This window comes from Mytilus edulis, chromosome 4, assembly GCF_963676685.1.
Source record: "Mytilus edulis chromosome 4, xbMytEdul2.2, whole genome shotgun sequence".
Taxonomy (NCBI): Eukaryota; Metazoa; Mollusca; class Bivalvia; order Mytilida; family Mytilidae; genus Mytilus; species Mytilus edulis.
The window spans coordinates 89,556,043-89,576,765 of record NC_092347.1 but is presented as its reverse complement, the minus strand read 5'-3'; the positions used below and the strand labels follow the sequence as shown (position 1 = coordinate 89,576,765).

General features: G+C 31.9%; 2 protein-coding genes across 2 annotated transcripts; both read left to right on the top strand.

Moving 5' to 3' along the window:
• Positions 1–154: 154 nt before the first annotated feature.
• Positions 155–9,411, top strand: LOC139520948 (uncharacterized). Its single transcript, XM_071314053.1, has 2 exons — positions 155–482; positions 7,940–9,411. Exons 1-2 carry the CDS (start codon positions 199–201, stop codon positions 9,237–9,239), a joined length of 1,584 nt encoding a protein of 527 aa, XP_071170154.1. The 5' UTR covers positions 155–198; the 3' UTR covers positions 9,240–9,411.
• A 6,034-nt stretch (positions 9,412–15,445) lies between these two features.
• On the top strand, positions 15,446–20,723 carry LOC139520947 (small ribosomal subunit protein mS26-like). The gene is made up of 4 exons (XM_071314052.1): positions 15,446–15,748; positions 17,306–17,434; positions 19,765–19,888; positions 20,528–20,723. Exons 1-4 carry the CDS (start codon positions 15,519–15,521, stop codon positions 20,678–20,680), a joined length of 636 nt encoding a protein of 211 aa, XP_071170153.1. The 5' UTR covers positions 15,446–15,518; the 3' UTR covers positions 20,681–20,723.

Below are 20,723 nucleotides of genomic sequence, written 5' to 3'. Positions count from 1 at the left end.
TCTCCATATTTAATCAGTTCATTGTGATATGTATTTCTTTAAAATGAGCATATTTATCTCTTAATGATTTAAATATGTTCTTATTTTTATATTTTTCTGTTCACAACTTACAATAATTATATAAAGAAATTCATATACATGTACATTAAATCAGCACTTTATTGTAAATTATAAACATTGACATGCTGTCATTTAAGTATGACTTTACAAACACTCTGCAAAGCAACAAAGTTTGCAGTGACAGCTATTTATAGACCATCCTTTTTGTCATTTAGTGTGAGACATCTTAGAAACAGAGGAAACTCAAAAAGACCAAGTCTTTCAGCCACAGAGTTCAAAGAGTTTTTGGATGTTGATGATGAAGACCCTACAGAGGATGTCTCACTTGATGATCTTGTTGGAGGATCAGACAGAAGACATTTTGAAGAATTTATCACCAATGTAGATTTCAGGGATCCAGATATAAGGAGAGATTTAGAAAGGTATAGATAGGGTGCCAAATTTACATGAAGAGGAAAAGTCCATTACATTTGTATGTTGCTCCAGTTATAAGAATCCGGGTTCGTTCGAGCTCATTCACACTTTCTCCCAAGTACCTGTTTGCACTGATACCCGTTCGCCCAGGGTCCATTCGCCCTGATGTTTATTTGTTAATATATATCATGTATATGCTGTCTACTTGCATAATGTTTATTATTTGAACAGATCATGCAGATGGTAAAGTATGTTGAAAAATTTGACTAATATCATGAATATGCTGCAAATGAAAAATTATTTTCCATTTAATTTTGTTTTAGATAGTTAAAATAAGATAAATAATGGTTTATTCAAGTGCCACATATTGATCTACAATAAAATTGCAAAACAATATCGTAAAAAAAAAGGATCTATAAATATAAAAAAAGAAGATTTGGTATGAGTGCCAATGAGACCAAAATTACACAGAAATTAACAACTTTAATACATTGTAGGTCATTATATGGTCTTCAACAATGAGCAAAGCCCATGGGCGGATCCAGCCATTTTAAAAAGGGGGGGTCCCAACCCAGAGTAAAGGTGGGGTTCCAACTATATGCTCCCATTCAAATGCATTGATCGTCCAAAAAAAAGGGGGGGGGGGGGTTCCAACCCCCTGAATCCTTTTAATTTTTGTGTTTTACAATTCGTATATCATGTATATGTACATCATTGTTTTTACTCAAATTGCAAGACTAGTTTATCAAAACAAAACATTGTTTATATTATTAATCACCAACATGACCAAAGACAAGTATAACAACCATGACAACTATTGGTGAGAATTATTATTATGTCATTGATCAATTTTAAATGCTCCAAAACATGTCATTAACTTTTAATTATTCCAAGCTTTTCATGAAATGATATAGTTTAAACCATAACTATTTGAATAAGTTTATAACTTTAATTCCCTTAATATCAATATTTTTTAATAAAAGAAGGGAGAACCAACCTAGGGTGTACAGACTCTTAGGGTGAACAAACTCCGGGGGAACAGCCAAAGGGTCAATGCAATCAGGGCAAATGGACCTGATACCGTGTTATAGTCATGATAGTAGTCTCAGGTTGCTGTAACAATATTTTATGGGAGACAATATTTTATAAAATTGAGAATGGAAATGGGGAATGTGTCAAAGAGACAACAACCCGACCATAGAAAAAACAACAGCAGAAGGTCACCAACAGGTCTTCAATGTAGCGAGACATTCCCGCACCCAAAGGCGTCCTTCAGCTGGCCCCTAAACAAATATATACTAGTTCAGTGATAATGAACGCCATACTAATTTCCAAATTGTACACAAGAAACTAAAATTAAAAAAATACAAGACTAACAAAGGCCAGAGACTCCTGACTTGGGACAGGCGCAAAAATGCGGCGGGGTTAAACATGTTTATGAGATCTCAACCCTCCCCCTATACCTCTAGCCAATGTAGAAAAGTAAATGCATAACAATACACACATTTAAAATTCAATTCAAGAGAAGTCCGAGTCTGATGTCAGAAGATGTAACCAAAGAAAATAAACAAAATGACAATAATACATAAATAACAACAGACTACTAGCAGTTAACTGACATGCCAGCTCCAGACTTCAATTAAACTGACTGAAAGATTATGATTTCATCATATGAATATCAGGAACAATCCTTCCCGTTAGGGGTTTAGTATCATAGTATAGTTTACATGTGTAACATAGAATATTATTCCACTGTTTATACATATTGATAGTTTTATCATACACCAGATTCTTCTGTCCCTATAATATAAAAAATATTATTGCCAATGAGAGAACTCTACACAAGAGAATATATTTCCTTATTTTATTTTGATCAATGACCTTTCTGTCTCTATATTGCATACAATTTAATTTTTTTAAATACAAAAATAGGAAAAGCAATAAAAAGCAAATGTATATTAGAAAATATATGCATTATAGGGACAGAAGAATTTTGTCTAGTTTAATAAATATTTGATTGGTGAAATCTATCCCAAGTGTCATCATGGTCATTGAACAAATCTTCATATTCCCCTCTGAGTATCATATTCCCTTCTAAAATGTCAGGACTGCATCATGTGACGTTGAGTGGTTAACGGTATATAACATTTCAAACTTCTTTTTTTTAGTCTCCTACCTACGAAGTCGAAGGGGACTTTTAAGTTTGCACTCTGTCCATCTGTCTGTGTATCTGGCAAATCAGTTTTCCAGACTTTTTTTCTTCATGCATGAAGATCTGATTTGATATTTAGTGTATTGTTTTATCATGAGTGGTTATAGCCTAGGTCAAGTTCGATTTTCACGAGTTTAGCTTTTCTCCTTGTTTAGTCAAAGCCCTTTCCCAAAAATTATATTTTTTATGAAATACATGTCATTTTTTTTGTACTTATTAATTACTAGATATTTGTTCAAAGAAAAATAACTTTATTTTTTAAAAGATTTGTAGAAGACATTTTATTAAGATAAATGGCATTGTGGATTTTTTCCTTTTCTTTAGAAAATTATTTGAAGAATTTAGTGGTAGGTTTGTTTGTTATTTCATGAAGTTAACACCATGACAAGTTCATGAAGTTATATAGATCAAGTTAGAATTGCATTCCATTACAATGAATATTTAACCGGTAGGGGACTTTAAATTGCTATGCAATACTCACAGAATGCTTGTATAAATAGTGATAGCAAAAATCATGATCGTGTTCAACTTTATTTTGATATTGTCAGTTGAACAAAAAGACTGATACTAAATTAACTTTTGATCTGTCCTGTTTATCAAAGCGAATGTCGTGTATTATAAGTTATGAAAACAAGCTGGATAAGAAAAAAATGAAAAGTAATATTTTACGTTCATATGTTTTATGTAAGGAAAGCATAGGCGTGAGTTGAATAAAACATTCATTTCCTATTGCTTGATTGCATGGGAGATATGAAGATTTGCTGACCCTTGTAAAAATCATATTTCCCTCAGGCAAAGCCCATGTGAAATATAGATCTTACAATGATACCAGTGGATTTACGGATTTATCCAATCTCGATAAGTTAAATTATCAATTTTAAAGTCTGAGCCTTGGCGAGGACTTTAAAATTCATAATTTAACTATCGAGATTGGATAAATCCGATAATGCAAGAGTAACTATGTAAGAATCTGTTTCTCTAATGATTAAAAAAACAAATTTTCTGTTTTGTTAAACGAAAATCACTTTGAGTGCCTGTCACATTCCATGAAGTTGTCCATTTCATTAACACCTGTTAGCATATTTTGATTGATTCAGTTAGCTTAAAAGGTTATGACCCTTAAAATCATCCAATGATCTTTTGAGATCACCGGCAACCACACGTTGATTATATTTTTTTATACAATGGGTTCGGGAAGGGATAAATTTCCAGATTTAGAGAAAAATGAATATTCTTGAGTGTTTTTACCTGAACCGGATTATTTTTGCCAATGCATTTCATAAATGCAATAAAATTTTGTTGCAATACGATTTTGTTGGGATAATCTTTTTTTTTTAAAGATTTTTTTTATGGCAAGAAAGAAACAGAATATTTTGTTCTAAAAATTCACAGGACCCAAAAAAATCAAATTGTATGTGCCTTAGAGTGTCACAGAATATAAGTTCCGTCATAATATTTATTCCAAAGATAATTTATTATGTAACAAAAGTTCCAATTGGAATTATTGTTATGTGATATTTATTCCATCAGCATAATAAAAGGACCGATGCCTCAGAATTTTTATCACATAAAACAAATTCCAATAGGATGTTTTATTACATAATAAATGATCTTTGGAATAAACATTATGGTAGAAATTTTATCTTATGACTGGTATAACATTTTGACTTTTATCATTTTGACATATCACTCATTAAAATGAAAAAAATGGAAAAAATCTGATGTAATAGTTATTCCGATTGGAAAAAATATTATATAATATCTTTTTTCCGACCCAAAAATATTATTATATTCTTGTAGACAAGTCAGGAGCCTGTAATTCAGTGGTTGTCGTTTGTTTATGTGTAACAATTATTTGTTTTTCGTTCATTTTTTTTTTTTTTTTTTTTACATAATTAAGGCCGTTAGTTTGAATTGTTTTACATTGTCTTATCAGGGCCTTTTATAGCTGACTATGCGGTATGGGCTTTGCTCATTGTTAAAGGCCATATGGTGACCTATAGTTGTTAATGTCTGTGTCATTTTAATCTTTTGTGGATAGTTGTCTCATTGGCAATCATACGACATCTTCTTTTTTTTAGTGGAAGAAGACGTCAAGTCTTCTGAAGACTTAAGGGGCTGACCATTGGCATGGAGTCTCCGTATGCCGCATTCATTTTGTGTATTACAATTTCAAAACAACTTAGATTCCTGACACCGATTTTTACACATGATTAGGCATCTGAATCATTTAATTTGTAAATCATGATTGTAAAACAATCACTATCGTAAATATGACCCTTTTATTTATGTAAATTATTAGATTTCATCTCATCCACATGAACGTTATTTGTTTACTTGTGTAGATATTTGTATTACGCATGTGTGAATTTGGTATCGGGACAACTCGCCCTGTTTACAAGTTCGCCCTTGAAGTTACGAATTTGCAATCCTGCAGACAAGAAGATTTTGTTTTTATATAAATAAAAAGGATATATAAAGTGTTGTCTTTATTCATGGTTTTCCTTTGTCATGTGAATTAGATGCCCTTCGTAACATACATGTGAACCTCCCGACGGGAGTACAAAACTCCCGTTTTCAGGGGTCTCCTCCCGTCCTCCCGTTTAGGAGAAAAAACTCCCGTGTATGAAATATTTCATGAATGAAAATTTTTCAGACGCCATATTTGATCATTTCTTACTACTGTACGGGTGTAATTGACACCTGTGTTAAATTTTACCTGAATATCAAAGAAGATGTATAATAATATGGCTTCACTTGACAGCTTGGGTGTCAAACATACTGGTAATCAACGATGTTTACCTCCGGCTAACTGCCGTTGTGTTATCAAAACGATGTGTATTGGGAATATTGAAATACTTTTTTGTTACTTCCCTTTGTTTTATCCTGTTTTCAGTTATTTTGCTTTTAAAAATGTAAATTGTAAAAAGACTATAAATGATTAATATTTTAATCAAATAATCATAAAATGATGTTGATTAAATGAATTTAAATGATTTTGGACAAATAAAAAAATTAAAATTTCTAAATTATTTTAGCAATCTAGACCTCCTTTCAAGGATTAAATTGAAGTTTATATGAGAAATTTGTTTATAACTGATTGGAACTCAACATACAATTTGTGCAACTAGAATAAAGATAAAAAAAAAAGACTAATAAAAGGTCTAGTAGTTAGATTAATTCCTAGTAAAATCTTGAAATTTAAATTTGTAAATGTCCGTATATATTAGATTTTATTGTGTAAGCTAAGAACTAGCAAGACATTTTACACTGTTTTTAAGTCTTTTAAAGCTTTCTACAAATAGGACTTTCATAATGCTTAAAATCCATGCAGTACTAGTGTTAGTGTATGTTATTATTTTAATTAATTTACGATGTTGCAAATATACATGTGGAGCTTATTTCTTTCTTATTTGTCTAAACATTTACAAATGATAAGGAGAGTGAGACATGAACAAAAATATATACAGATAAGATATATAAATATAATGATTCATTTGCAAGCAGTGAACAATCATTTGTCAAAAACAAAACAAAACAAAACAAGAAACAGATTCTTCTTATTATTTTATTTTATTCAAATAGAGAGGCAATAAGGGAACTATAAACATTACAATTTGATGGAAATTTGAAGAAAAAACACAATGTCTACATCATTTGGTTACATTTACGACAAAATTTATGTCGATAAAAAAACATGATGTTTTGACCATTCAGTACTTAATAGATGCATAGTTCTTGGGGAAAAGTTTCATCAAATAATATGAATATAAATGACTTTTTTTGTGCTCATTTTTTACAGTGGGTTGTGATGATCTTCCAGTTAGGTTACCCTCATTTGGAGTGTTGTTCCCAACCTGTTAAAGGTCCATCTTTGTGCATAATTCAAAATTGGAAATTTCAACAAGCATCTAATATTCTTAATCTGGAAAATAAACCCTGGTCTGCTAGCTTCATGTATATTTTTTCTACCGATTTAATATATAACTAGAATCATGCAAACAGACTTAAGGAAAAGGCATGTAAGTTCATCATACAAATATGACACTTTTTCTAGACAATCCAGATCTTGCAAAATACGTCGCTAAAAATTGCAACCTTTAAAATTGTTGTTGTGCAGTAAAAACCCATATGGGAACTTTCAAAAGTTGGCGGGTATGTAACAAGTCTTACTATTTTTATGCTCCATTTATGGGCAATATGTTTTCTAGTCTGTCCGTCCGTCCTGCTTCTGGTAATAAAGTTTATGGTCAAGGTAGTTTTTGATGAAGTTGAAATCTAATCAACTTGAAACTTAGTACACATGTGTTCCTCTTGATATGATCTTCTTAATTTTACTGCCAAATTAAAGATTTTACCTAATTTTCATAGTCAACTGAACATAGAAAATGATTGTACGGATGGGAAATCCATGTACTTATGACCTTTTCTTGTTTGAAGAAAAAAAATACATTTTAACGATAATGGAACAAAGCAGCCTGGGTAAGTGGGGCTGCTTTTATGGTAATTCAAGTTACCTTTTATTCACCTTCTTCCACTTCAGAGCTATCAGCTCTTTGATTATATATTGTTAACATATTCAGTTACCTGTTTTGATTTAGAATATAATCAGCATTTAAAATCTGTTTTGATTTATATAATAATCAATCAGGTGTAAACTAAACTTCAGCATAATATAGGAACATTTATTATACTCATCAACATATACGATAAGTTCCAAATACCATATAAATATAAACAGAAGGAAAAAGTATTCCATGACACAATTTCCGCAGAACAAATATTATTATAATATTGTTTCCCTCAGGAACAAATTCACATTGACAAGAGGAGCCCGAGTCGCTCAATTCAGAAAAAGAACTTTTTGTCATGTCTGGTGTGCCGTATTCCTAACTCGATCGATTTTCTCGTGCATGAGCTAAACAGCGGGCTAAAACGACTCTCCCACTGGTTTTTTATTGGATAAAAAATCACCAGGCCACTTTTGAATGATGTTACAAAACATATACACCACCCCTTACTCATTAACATATTTAAACGAACTCATCCTGTGGATTCATCGTTTAAATAAGTTATTTGTAAATAGCGTGATATATATAATACTTATCATTCAAATAATACACTTAAGTGGTATCATTATCTAACATGATATATGTTGATAATCTCCCCTTCATGAGACAAAATTTCATGACAATCTTATCTTTTTTAAGACTTAGAGAAATGATATCAATGCAGTATTTTTATATTCCACAGATTAGAAAAATTGGAGAGGAATAAACTGAAGAAAAAAATCATAGAAAGGAAATACTTTAAAAAGACTCCAGAGAAAAATGTACTAACATGGCAAGCTAAAGAACAAATGAGATATCTAAACCAGGAGTATCCAGAGGAGTGGACAGTTGACAAACTCATTGAGAGTTTCCCTGTGAGTAGGGAAGGAGTCATTGGCATCTTAAAATCAACATATATTCCTTCAGATGAAAGGGAGATAAGGAAGCATGATGATAAAGCCATTTTGAATATTAATGATATAAAGAAAATGTTAGCAGTCGACACTGAAACAATAGATAGTGAAGAAAGAGAGGAATTGGAAGACAAAATCTTAAAAATTGGAAGTGCTGCTGGGATTAAAGACCTACCATTGACAAAGGTAGTGACCAGAAGAACAATAGCTGCAGAGAGTAAACTGTTGAAACCTCCTAAAAAAATTGGACCATTCACATCCATGTTAATGTATTATGATAGAGTGGTAGATGGTGATACCCAGATTCAAGATCACAAATATGTGTTATTGCCTGAACCAGTCAATGCTGAAGACAGACAAAGTATGGAAGTGAAGGGTCAAGTAAATGAACAAGTTGAGAAAGTTGTTGATCAAAGTGGCAATATTGAATTAAATTTGTCAGATCAAAAAACGTCCTATAAGAAAGAACAGAAGCCTAGATTGATATCTAATTCTAAAGATGATTTATTTGTCAATAAAAACAATAAACTGAGTCAAGCAAGACAGAATAGGGCTGCAGATTCGTTTGAGGAATTTCAAGAAAAAAATAATGTGAAAACTAACACAATCAACAAGTATAGAAAACAAAAAACTGATGATAGTTTTTCAAATTTCAATTTTGATACACAGCCAGAATATAAAGAGCGTCAGAACAGATTTAATAAACAACCAAAAGATGACTCGTCGTTCAATTTTAACTTTGATATAAAGCCAAAAAATAAATTTGCAGGTGAAAGTTTACAACAGAGCAATAAATCTGAACCTGTTAATTCAGAGTTAAAAAATTTGCAGAAAGAAAATATTAAATTTGCTGACAATTACCATGGTAAAAAAAGTTTTCAAAAATGGAATCCAAAGTTAGAACAATACAGTCAAGATTCCTTTGGGAAAGTTGTGACTGAAAAAGTTCCTTATACTAACAGAAATTTCACTGAGTCAAATGAGGAAATGTTACCAGGCAGAATTTCAAGGAGACGTCAAACATCATTTTACCAGAAAGGAAAAACTGTTTATGATGAACAAGGAGACTTTTTGTACAAAGTCCCATAAAATACAATCTGAATGAATATTCTATAGAATTAGACAAGTTTCATTTTTTATTTTGTTTAATTCACTGTTCTCCGTGGCACAAAAAGCATGTTGAAAACATGTACTTGTTTCTGCTGTTTCCCATGACCTTGTAGACTGCTGTCTATTAACTGAGATAAATATATATATTGTATTACTTATTCAATTCATTTACATGGTGGCTCAATTTCCCATCTTAGCTTCTTTCAAGTAGTACACACATATTGTACCACTGGAAAGCATTCATACAACATGATTTATATAAAAGTAAAGAGATGCGGTAGGATTGCCAATTAGACAACAGAGTTCAAAGGATGAAGATTAAAAAGTTTATAGCCTTATAGGTCACCTTTAAGGCCTTCAACAATGAAAAAATTCCATACCATATAGTCGGGTATAAAAGGCCCCAACATGAAGAAATGTGAAACAATCTGAATAAGAAACTAATGAAAAACAGATATGACAGACATGAACCAATGACTTGGTGCAGGCAGAAAAAGAATGTTAGGGGTGGTATTATCATGTTTGTAAGCATTCTGCTTCCGTTTTACATGGAACAGGTATTACAGCACAACATGTGAAAAAAACTTTAAAATTTAGTTAGTTTTGCTGTATACAATTTACCTCCTCTAAATTGGGATCACTCTTTTCTTGTATGAGTGCTTTTGAGTACATTGTTTCAGAGGACTTGTGTCACAGTGTTACAACTGTCTCTTTATTCCCACAAGAATTCTCAGATTAAAATGAGGGTTTATAATTGTTTTGTACATTCTGACAAACTATCCTTAGAAGAATGAGAGCTTTCTTGTTTAAGATATACATTTGATATAGTGTGGAGTATATTAACACATCAGATCATAGATTTGATTTTAGGATTATGATGCAGAAACCTCAGAGCATTGATTGATGTAATTATTATGGTGTACACATCAGAGCACATCAGAGCATATATATTTATATTGTTATAAATATGATGTAGAAATGGTTTACACATCAGAGCATATATATTTATATTGTTATAAATATGATGTAGAAATGGTTTACACATCAGAGCATATATATTCATATTGTTATAAATATGATGTAGAAATGGTTTACACATCAGAGCATATATTTATATTGTTAAGATTATGGTTTATAGATAAATAACACCTAAGTGCATAGATTGATATTGTTTAGATCATGATGTAGAGATGGTTAACTCCTCAGGTTATAGATTGATGTTGTTAGAATGATTGTGTAAAGATTGTTAACATCTCAGAGCATAAATTGATATTCTTATGATTATGGTTAACACATCAGGGCATAGATTCAGATTATGGTGAAGAGACAGTTAACACCTTCAAGCATAGAAAGTGATATTGTTAAGATTATGGTTTAGAAATGGTTAACACCTCAGAGTATAGATTATTATTGTTAAGATTATGGTTTAGAAATGGTTAACATCTCAGAGTATAGATTATTATTGTTAAGATTATGGTGTAAAGATATTTGATACCTCATAGCATAGATTATTATTGTTAAGATTATGGTGTAGAGATTGTTAACACATCAGAGCATAGATTGATATTGTGATGATTATGGTGTAGAGATGGAAAACACCCAAGAGCATAGATTAATATTGTGATGATAATGACGAAGAGATGGTTAACACCTTAGAGCATAGATCATCATTGTTAGGATTATGGTGTAGAGATTATTTACACCTCAGAGCATAAACATGTATTAATATTAATAGGATTATGGTGTAGATATGGTAAACATTCCAGAGCATGGATTTATATTGTTAAGACATATGTTGGTGAAGAGATGATTAACACCTCAGAGCATAGATTAATATTGTTAAGATCATGATGCAGATATGTTTAACTCCTCAGAACATAGATTGATATTGTTAAGATTATGGTGTATAGATAGTTAACACCTAAGTGATATAGTAATAAATGTATTGTTTAGATCATGATGTAGTGAAGGTTATGTCCTCAGACTATACATTGATATTGTTATTATTATGGTAAAGAGATGGTTAATACATCAAAGCATAGATAAATATTGTTATGATCTTGGTGTAGAGATAGTTTACTCCTCAGAGCACAGATTAATATTGTTAAGATGTTGGTGTGAAGATGGTTTACTCCTCAGAGCAAAGATTAATTTGTTATGGTTTTGGTGTAGAAATGGTTTACTCCTCAGAGCATAGATTAATATTGTTAAGATTGTGATGTAGGAATGGTTAACACCTCATAGTATAAATTACTATTGTGAAGATTATTGTGAAGAGATGGTCAACTCCTCAGAGCATAGATTGATATTGTTGAGATATTGGTATAGAGATGGTTAACTCCTCAGAGCAAAGATTTATATTATTAAAATTATGATGTAGAGACGGTTAACACCCCCAGAGTATAGATTAATATTTTTTAAATTATTATGTCGACATGGTTAACACCTCAGAGCATAGATTAATATTGTAGAGGTGGTTTACTCTTCAGAGCAGAGATTAATATTGTCAAGTTTCTGGTGTATAGATGGTTAAAACCCAAGAGCATAGATTAATATTTTTTAAATTATGATATAGAGATGGTTAACACCCCCAGAGTATAGATTAATATTATTAAAAGTATGATGTCAATATGGTTAACACCTCAGAGCATAGATATATATTGTAGAGGTGGTTAACTCTTCAGAGCATAGATTAATATTGTTAAAATTATGCTGTAGAGATGGTTAATACACAAGAGCATATATTGACATTGCTAAAATTATGGTGTAGAGATGGTTACTTCACAAGAGCATAGATTAATACTGTTAAAATTATGGTGTAGAGATGGGTTAACACAGAAGAGCATAGATTAATACTGTTAAAATTATGGTGTAGAGATGGGTTAACACAGAAGAGCATAGATTAATATTGTAGAGGTGGTTAACTCTTCAGAGCATAGATTAATATTGTTAAGATTAGGATGTAGAGATTGTTAATACACAAGAGTATAGATTAATATTGTTAAGATTATTGTGTAGAGATGGTTAACACCTCAGAGCAAAGATTTATATTGTAGAAGTGGTTAACTCTTAAGAGCAGAGATTAATATTGTGATGATGGTGTATAGAGATGATAAACACTGTCTCGGAGGCTCCGAGCATAGATTAATAGTGTCAATAATTTGATGTAGAGATGGTTAACAACTCAGGGCATAGATTAATATTGTTAAGATTTTGGCGTAGAGATGGTTAACAACTCAGGGCATAGATTAACATTGATAATAATTTGGTGTGGAGATGGTTTAGACCTTATAAGAGCTTAGATTACAGTCCCAAACGTTCCAAAGCACTTGTCTCCGCAAACAACATCGATTATGTGTAAATCACATTGCATACACTGCTTGATAAATGAATTAGGTATTGACAATTCACTTGGAAACTCTACATATATCCCCCCAAGACTCTTACTAGAGAGGAAATCCTGGATAATCATAATTATGTTCTATGTTTGGCCTTTGGAATTTCGAAAAAAAAATGAAGAACTGAAACTTCCATCACTTCATTGGATACCTAAACCACTGTAGTTAAAATTGAGAATGGAAAAGGGGAATATGTCAAAGAGACAATCTGCAACCCGACCAAATAGCACATAACAGCCGAGGGCCACCAATGGGTCTTCAAAACAGCGAAAAATAATCCCGCACCCAGGGGTGGGCCTTACGAGCTGGCACTAAATAAAAATGTACTGGTTTAGTGAAAATGCTGTATTCCGAAAGTTATTGTGAAACTACCTACTAGTATTCTAGAGGTTGCGCGAGTCTGATGTAGATACTCGTAAATTCAAAAGATATCTTGGAGTACATAAAATCAAAGATTTGTATACAAATCCTTGATAAAATCTAACTCTCTTTCAACTTGTTATAGTATTAAAACATTAGTATTGTTATGGCTATGGTGTAGATGTCGTAGATTAATATATGCAGTGATGTCTTACCCATCTCTACACCATAACAATAGTAATTTATGCCGCTGTAAAGACAAAGATCAATGGCAATTGAAACTTTAAACATCGTTGTAATCTTTAATATAATGAGCATTTTCTGTTTTTCATGATATATTAAATTAAAAAAAAAATGTAGATTTTCTTTCAGATATAATCACTGGAGATACTGAAAATTCACTATTTAAAAATCAACGTTTGGTAAGAAAAGTTATAGATTTGCAGCTGCTGTTTTGTTGACTGACTGTAGATTTTACCATTCCACGGCTGAATCCAAGAGGTTACCAGTCCACATAATGATATTTTTTGTTATAGTCTTTTCATTTAAACCTATATGCTTATTTTTGCAGTATGCGTTTAACTTTCCTCGTGTGCTTTAAGTTAAATTTAGTTATTCTTCAAATTACGACTTTTGCTTAATTTTTCGTTATGCTTTAATTTACATCGGAATGTTAGACAGAATTTCACACAACAAATTGGTCACAGACATTACATTGTAAAACAATTTCCTAAACTGTGAAATGAATATTATGTAAAAAAAACAAAAGTAAAAAAAAAATCAAATATCTAGTCTTTGGTCGGGTTGTATGTTCCCATTTCCATTCTCAATTTTATTGCTTTAAGAGCATACAACAGAGAAAACGATCCAAAATGGTCCAGAACCAGAAGCAAAGTTGTCAAAATTTTATATAACTTGGACAGTAAGTTAAAATACATGGGCAATAATTATCAAATTATTTGTAAATGTTTGTCCAGTGTCTCGGCCGCTCCCTCCTATCAAGGTTGTTACTCTCTTCATGTCCTGGGACTTTCTGACTTCTTAACTATTCAAAGTTTAGTTTGCTGTGTCAGTTCAAATTACGCATTTTGATATATATTTCACTGAGACTACTATGTGTTATAGTAGTCTCAGATTTTCATGATATTCTGCATAAATATCCGTTCTCTGCATGCTCAGGCTTTATGTCATTTGTATGTTATTTATAACATATTTGCGATCTCGTGAGTTAACGTTTGTACTGTTATATCATGTGAACCGAAAACAAAACATTAGAACTTATGTCATTGTATAATATGGAAAATTAACAATAGGGATCTCTTAGAGTAGTAAAATTTTATATCGAGTTTTTATACGCCCGTCAAAGTTTTGACGGGACGTATTATGGTATACAAATGTCCAGTGTCCGTCTATCCGTCTCCCGGTCTGTCTGGCGTAAACATGTCGCACCGTAACTTGAGAACGACTTATCCAAATTTCATGAAACTTAAAATAGTTGTTTCTTATGGTGGTCAAATGATCAGTATACTTTTAGGTGAAAATAAGATTTAAACTTTTTGAGTTACGGCACTTAATTTGTAACTAAATTAGGGGTGTGTTTTTTTTCACATGTCGCACCGTATCTCAAAAACGATTCTTGATTATGGCTTAAAACTTTAAAGACTTCTTAGTTATATTAATCTTAATATCTGTATACTTTTTGGTGATGATTCAAAATTTTATTTTTGAGTTATTGAGTATTTTGTAAAAAAAGGTTGTTTTTTTTACATGTCGCACCATATCTAAAAAACGATTTATGATTATTGCTTAAAACGTTACACATGATGTCTTTGTTATATTAATCTCAAGATCTGTATACTTTTTGGTGATGATTCAAAATTTCATTTTTGAGTTATTGAGTATTTTGTAAAAAAAATGGAGAGGTTGTTTTTTTACATGTGCCGTATCTCAAAAATAATTTATGATTTTTGCTTAAAACTTTACACACTTTTTTGTTATATTAATCTCAAGATCTGTATACTTTTTGGTTTTGATTAAAAAATTTATTTTAGTGATATTTAGCTTTTTTTGTAAAAAAAAAACCAGGTTGGGGGTTTCACATGTCCCCCGTGTCTAAAAAAACAATATATGGATATTGCTTAAAACTTTCTCAGAAACTATTTATGATTATTGCATTAAACTTCCACACAAGACAAACAACCAACAATCAATCAATTCCACACAAGACGTCGGACGTATCATGCGCTCATGGCGCAGCTGTTTATTTTTTACATGTGAAACTGAAATTTTAAAATCTAGAAAGGGACAATTATTTAAATTTCAGAATAAATATCATCAGAAAATTTAGGATATATATACCATATGCAACTAATCACCTTTGCACGGATCGCAGATTTCTCCAAGACATACACGGGATTATGCTCACTAATTTATAATGTCCTTAATGGCGGCCCCCATGGAAATGTGAAAAAAATCCTTTCGACCTTTAGAATAGCAAAATATGGCAGTTTTAAAGCTTGCTCAGTCTCAAATACTGAAGCTGATGACTATAAAACCAACAGCAAGTGTTCTGCCTTGTTTAAATTCCGTTCGTTTTAGAAAACCAAGATGGGTACCGAAAGCAGCTAGCAAAGAGTTTTATGTTAGAGAACCAACGCCCATAGATCCAGTTGAATATGAAGAACTGAAATGGAGATACCAAGAATATAGAAACACTGTTGAAGCGATAAGGTTATTTCATATTCTTTGTTTGTCTTTCAACTGTGAGGTTGTCCTGAACATGCATGAAATATGTGTCGCTGGACATTTAGTAAACATCAATCAATCAGGGGCGGATCCAGCCATTTAAAAAGGGGGGGGGGGGTTCCAACTATATGTCCCCCAAATGCATTGATCATAAAAAAAAGGGGGGGGTGCAACCCCGGGAACCCTCCTCCTGGATCTGCCACTGATCAATTATCTGTAAAACCCCCATGCAGGTGGCATCATATTACTGTATATGTCTTGTGTACAGAAGGATGTACAGTGTATGTGCAGACTATGACCTGTTTTATAATGATCATCTGTACATTATCTATTACATGTATTTAATCAAGTACCACAGATTGGGCCTCTATGCTAAATATTTCCCCGCTGATAGCAATGTATTATTGACTTCTTTTATTAGCAAAACAATTCATATAACCATGATGTGTACTCACAGAGTTTGAAGAAGGCTTATATTAGAAAAAAAACAATATATCATGTACATGTACATCTGACAGCCTATAAAATAAAATTACATTTGCAATTCTGATCATTGCATTCAGATATTGGGACTTGTCCTGGTGAAAGTTTCTACATGGCTAGATTTTCAGCCATTGAAGTCCCTGTAATATTGACTTAAAATTGTTTTTTGCTGGTTAGCTCAGTTATGTTCGAGTCAAAATATGCTTTGGTCTTGGAAGAATGACTTTCTACCTTAAGACCACCTTCAAGTGACCTTATATTTTGACTCAGCATGTAGGACAATACAAAAGAAGATTATTAGTTAAATGTACATAGTGTGTTAGTGACCTAATATGATATATACAGGGTCAGTATATTCCATATGGGGTGAGAGCGAACACTAACGAATTTATCTTGCCGACTATCTTTATTTGTTGAATTTAAACTAAAGTTGTCTTATTTGCGATCATAACAAATCTTCTTATTTCTGTATTAAAGTGTTGAAGTGTTCAATTTTAAGAACCTCTTCAATTTGTCTGCACTAAAAAACTAAAGTAAATGATAAATATTTAATACAACCCTGATATAGCAATATTATTATTAAACAGAACTTTCAATACTTTTAAATAAGCAAATAGTGCCTAAGTCGTAAATCCACTATTAACTGTGTATTGAAATAAGCCCTGCCTCCCTACTAACCTAATATGGAATAAACAGGGTCTCCACGAGGTTGCTTTTAACCAACCATATTCCTAGAAATGTATGGGAGGTAAGATAAATATTCATATTGGGTTTGTGTGTGATCGTCATTAATTTAATATTTATGTTATAAATTTGTTTACCATGTTTACCTGTTACTTGCTTGCCTGCATCATCTTGTTATAATAGCATTTTTCTGTCAACACATATTAGGGGTCATGCTACTGGCCATGGGCAATTATGTTTGTGGAAGAAATTGCTTTCCAATCTGTCACTTAGCTATCCCTGACTTCCAAAAATGATATTTAGTTTCTTGAATGTTCTTTAAAGTTCTCAAAGTTAAAGGCAATAATTGTAATAATTGCATTTTACATATTTCAGAATGCACTTGGCAGCTGAGATTGACAAGAAAGAAGCTGTAGAAATGTCTAAGCAAGTAGACACAGAAGCAGGATGGGACAAGATGGTTGAATTGACAGAAGAGTGGAATAAAGAGACAGCTGTTAAAAGGTAGCAGTATTAATATTACATTTGTACAATAAGTGATAAATTCTACCATTTTATCTGAGTTCAAAGCAATTGATGACAACTTTATTCAGGCTGGTGCAACTTGGAGCTTGACCTACTAACTCTATCATGCTCAACGTTCTAAAGATCTGTTAGTAAGTTGGAGCTTGACCTACTAACTCTATCATGCTCAACGTTCTAAAGATCTGTTAGTAAGTTGGAGCTTGACCTACTAACTCTATCATGCTCAACGTTCTAAAGATCTGTTAGTAAGTTGGAGCTTGACCTACTAACTCTATCATGCTCAACATTCTAAAGATCTGTTAGTAAGTTGGAGCTTGACCTACTAACTCTATCATGCTCAACATTCTAAAGATCTGTTAGTAAGTTGGAGCTTGACCTACTAACTCTATCATGCTCAACGTTCTAAAGATCTGTTAGTAAGTTGGAGCTTGACCTACTAACTCTATCATGCTCAACATTCTAAAGATCTGTTAGTAAGTTGGAGCTTGACCTACTAACTCTATCATGCTCAACATTCTAAAGATCTGTTAGTAAGTTGAAACTTTAATGTAATCTGTAAATGGCATACAATTTACACCTTGGTCCTGTCGTTCTCATACAATTTACACCTTGGTCCTGTCGTTCTCATACAATTTACACCTTGGTCCTGTCTTTCTCATACAATTTACACCTTGGTCCTGTCTTTCTCATACAATTTACACCTTGGTCCTGTCGTTCTCATACAATTTACACCTTGGTCCTGTCGTTCTCATACAATTTACACCTTGGTCCTGTCGTTCTCATACAATTTACACCTTGGTCCTGTCGTTCTCATACAATTTACACCTTGGTCCTGTCGTTCTCATACAATTTACACCTTGGTCCTGTCGTTCTCATACAATTTACACCTTGGTCCTGTCGTTCTCATACAATTTACACCTTGGTCCTGTCTTTCTCATACAATTTACACCTTGGTCCTGTCGTTCTCATACAATTTACACCTTGGTCCTGTCGTTCTCATACAATTTACACCTTGGTCCTGTCTTTCTCATACAATTTACACCTTGGTCCTGTCTTTCTCATTTCAAAATAAAACTTATAAAACACTTTAGAGATGGAAACTCATGATCACATACTCTTGAGTTTACCTAGTGACTAGTCTACTAATTAATTTTCATTTACTAAAGCTAGTACATGTAGCTATAAGAAGATGTGGTATGAGTGCCAATGAGACAACTCTCCATCCAAGCCACAATTTGCAAAAGTATGGTCTTCACTGAACAGCAAGATATAAAGGGCCCAAAAATTGACTAGTGTTAAACCATTCAAACAGGAAAAACTGAGGGTCTAATCCATATAAAGCAACGAGAAACACTTATGAACCACATCAACAAACATTAACCTCTGAACATCAGGTTCCTGACTCATACTCACTGTGGTACACTTAAACACAAACTTGAGGTTTTGCAAATGAGGCAAGAGTTTTTACACATGTTGCTATTGACCATTTTGGTATATTTAAGGAGGCTTGCGGGTATAAGATTTTTAGAAAAAAATCAAACATTTATTTTTCATTACAAATTTTATTAATAACCTTTAGTAGTTGTTACTTTATCATATGGTACAAAAATCATTCCAAAAAATCAATTCGTGATTGCCCCCTGTGACTTTTAAAATGTAGATATCATTGAAAAAGCTCCAAATTATCTCCCTTTAGTGCAAAAATGCCATTTTTTGGCATTAAATTGAAATATCTTTTTTAACTCATCGGTGACCTATATTTTTTATTGTTGTTTTCGAATAAGCTGTACATAAACTAAATAATTGGAAAATTTTAGTGATTTCTGTAATTTAGTTCTTTTTTTATTTCGATATTACCTCTTTTTCTCCTATCAGTTCAACAGAAAATAAGTACTTTTACAAAAATATATGATGCTTCTTTCGAAGGCAGATTGTGAGCGTAAATGAACGGTGACCCCATTTTTTATTTCATTTTTCTATTAAGTATAAGATAAAGTTCTTTTATAGAAAAATATAGCGAAATCCTATATTAAATTAAAAAAAATGTTTTAACCCCACAAGCCCCCTTAATAAAGATAGTTATCTTAAGGCTTGTTAACACATGTAGCACAATGTACAGTTCTGCCGTTGTTGATTTTCCACATATTTGATTATGTGATTTTAAGGCTTATAACACAATGCACAATCCTACCATAGAATGTGTTCCTGGTTTTCATTATGTGATTTTAAGGCTTATAACACAATGCACATTTCTGCCCTAGAAGATATTCCTGGTTTTCATTATGTGATTTTAAAATCTTGTTCTGCAGAGAAAAACGTCAGGCTGAAGAAGATTTGATAGAGTTAGAAACCCAAAAACAAATAGAAAAGGAAAAAGAAGAAGAAATGATGAAAATGCTGACAAAAGCAGAACAGAGACTACAGTTTGAAAAGGTTTGATAAAATACTACAATCTTACAATATTTAATTTACTAGTCCCCTTGTATTTTCTTATAAGGATGTCATAAGATAATCAGTATGTCTGTAAATCCATCAACACTTTTATATCCTAGATTAAGTCAATATTGCCTATACTGATATCCAAAATTTGTATGCAATGTGTTAATTCCTATCAAAAGAAGGTTCTTTATGTTTTGTTTGGAGTATTTAATTTGTAACTCTATATTTGTTTAACATGTTGAAATTCTAGCAAAAAAATATGTTTCTCAAAAAAAAAATTTGAAAAAGTAAAAAAAGTCAGTATTTTACCACAATTTTTGTGATATATATGTTTATTTGTATATATTTTTTTACAATTAAGCACATGAACTGGTATTGTGTAATTGCTGTATAAATTTAATCAAAGAATACATTTTAACCGAAAGTTCTATTTTATTGAACATTAAATTCTACATCTTGAACAAAGTAAAGAAACCCTCTCAATTCGTTATCATTTGCTAGGAACTTTTGAAATGAATCTAAGTTTGAATTAATCTTAATTTTCTTTTTGTCATGTGATGTGCAATTTTAAATCATACAGTATTATTCTTTTACTCAGGGTTTCACTATATTATTTTTATTTTGTCATTACAGAAACAGACATTTATAACCATGGAGAATCTCGATGAAGAAATAGAAAAAATATTAGATGTGCGAATGGACTATGAATATTCTATTGACCGCAGTGGCAATGTTCTAAAGGGAAATCAAACGGCTAAATTTAGACCACGAAGATATGATAAATAATACTATATATTCATTATAAATGTAAAATAAAGCTTGTACATTT

Coding starts and splice junctions, on each gene's coding strand:
- LOC139520947 (XM_071314052.1), top strand. CDS start 15,519: ATGGCAGTTTTAAAGCTTGCTCAGTCTCAAATACTGAAGCTGATGACT. Junction 15,749..17,305: donor AACACTGTTGAAGCGATAAG/GTTATTTCATAT, acceptor TACATATTTCAG/AATGCACTTGGCAGCTGAGA. Junction 19,889..20,527: donor AGAGACTACAGTTTGAAAAG/GTTTGATAAAAT, acceptor TTGTCATTACAG/AAACAGACATTTATAACCAT.
- LOC139520948 (XM_071314053.1), top strand. CDS start 199: ATGACTTTACAAACACTCTGCAAAGCAACAAAGTTTGCAGTGACAGCT. Junction 483..7,939: donor ATAAGGAGAGATTTAGAAAG/GTATAGATAGGG, acceptor TATATTCCACAG/ATTAGAAAAATTGGAGAGGA.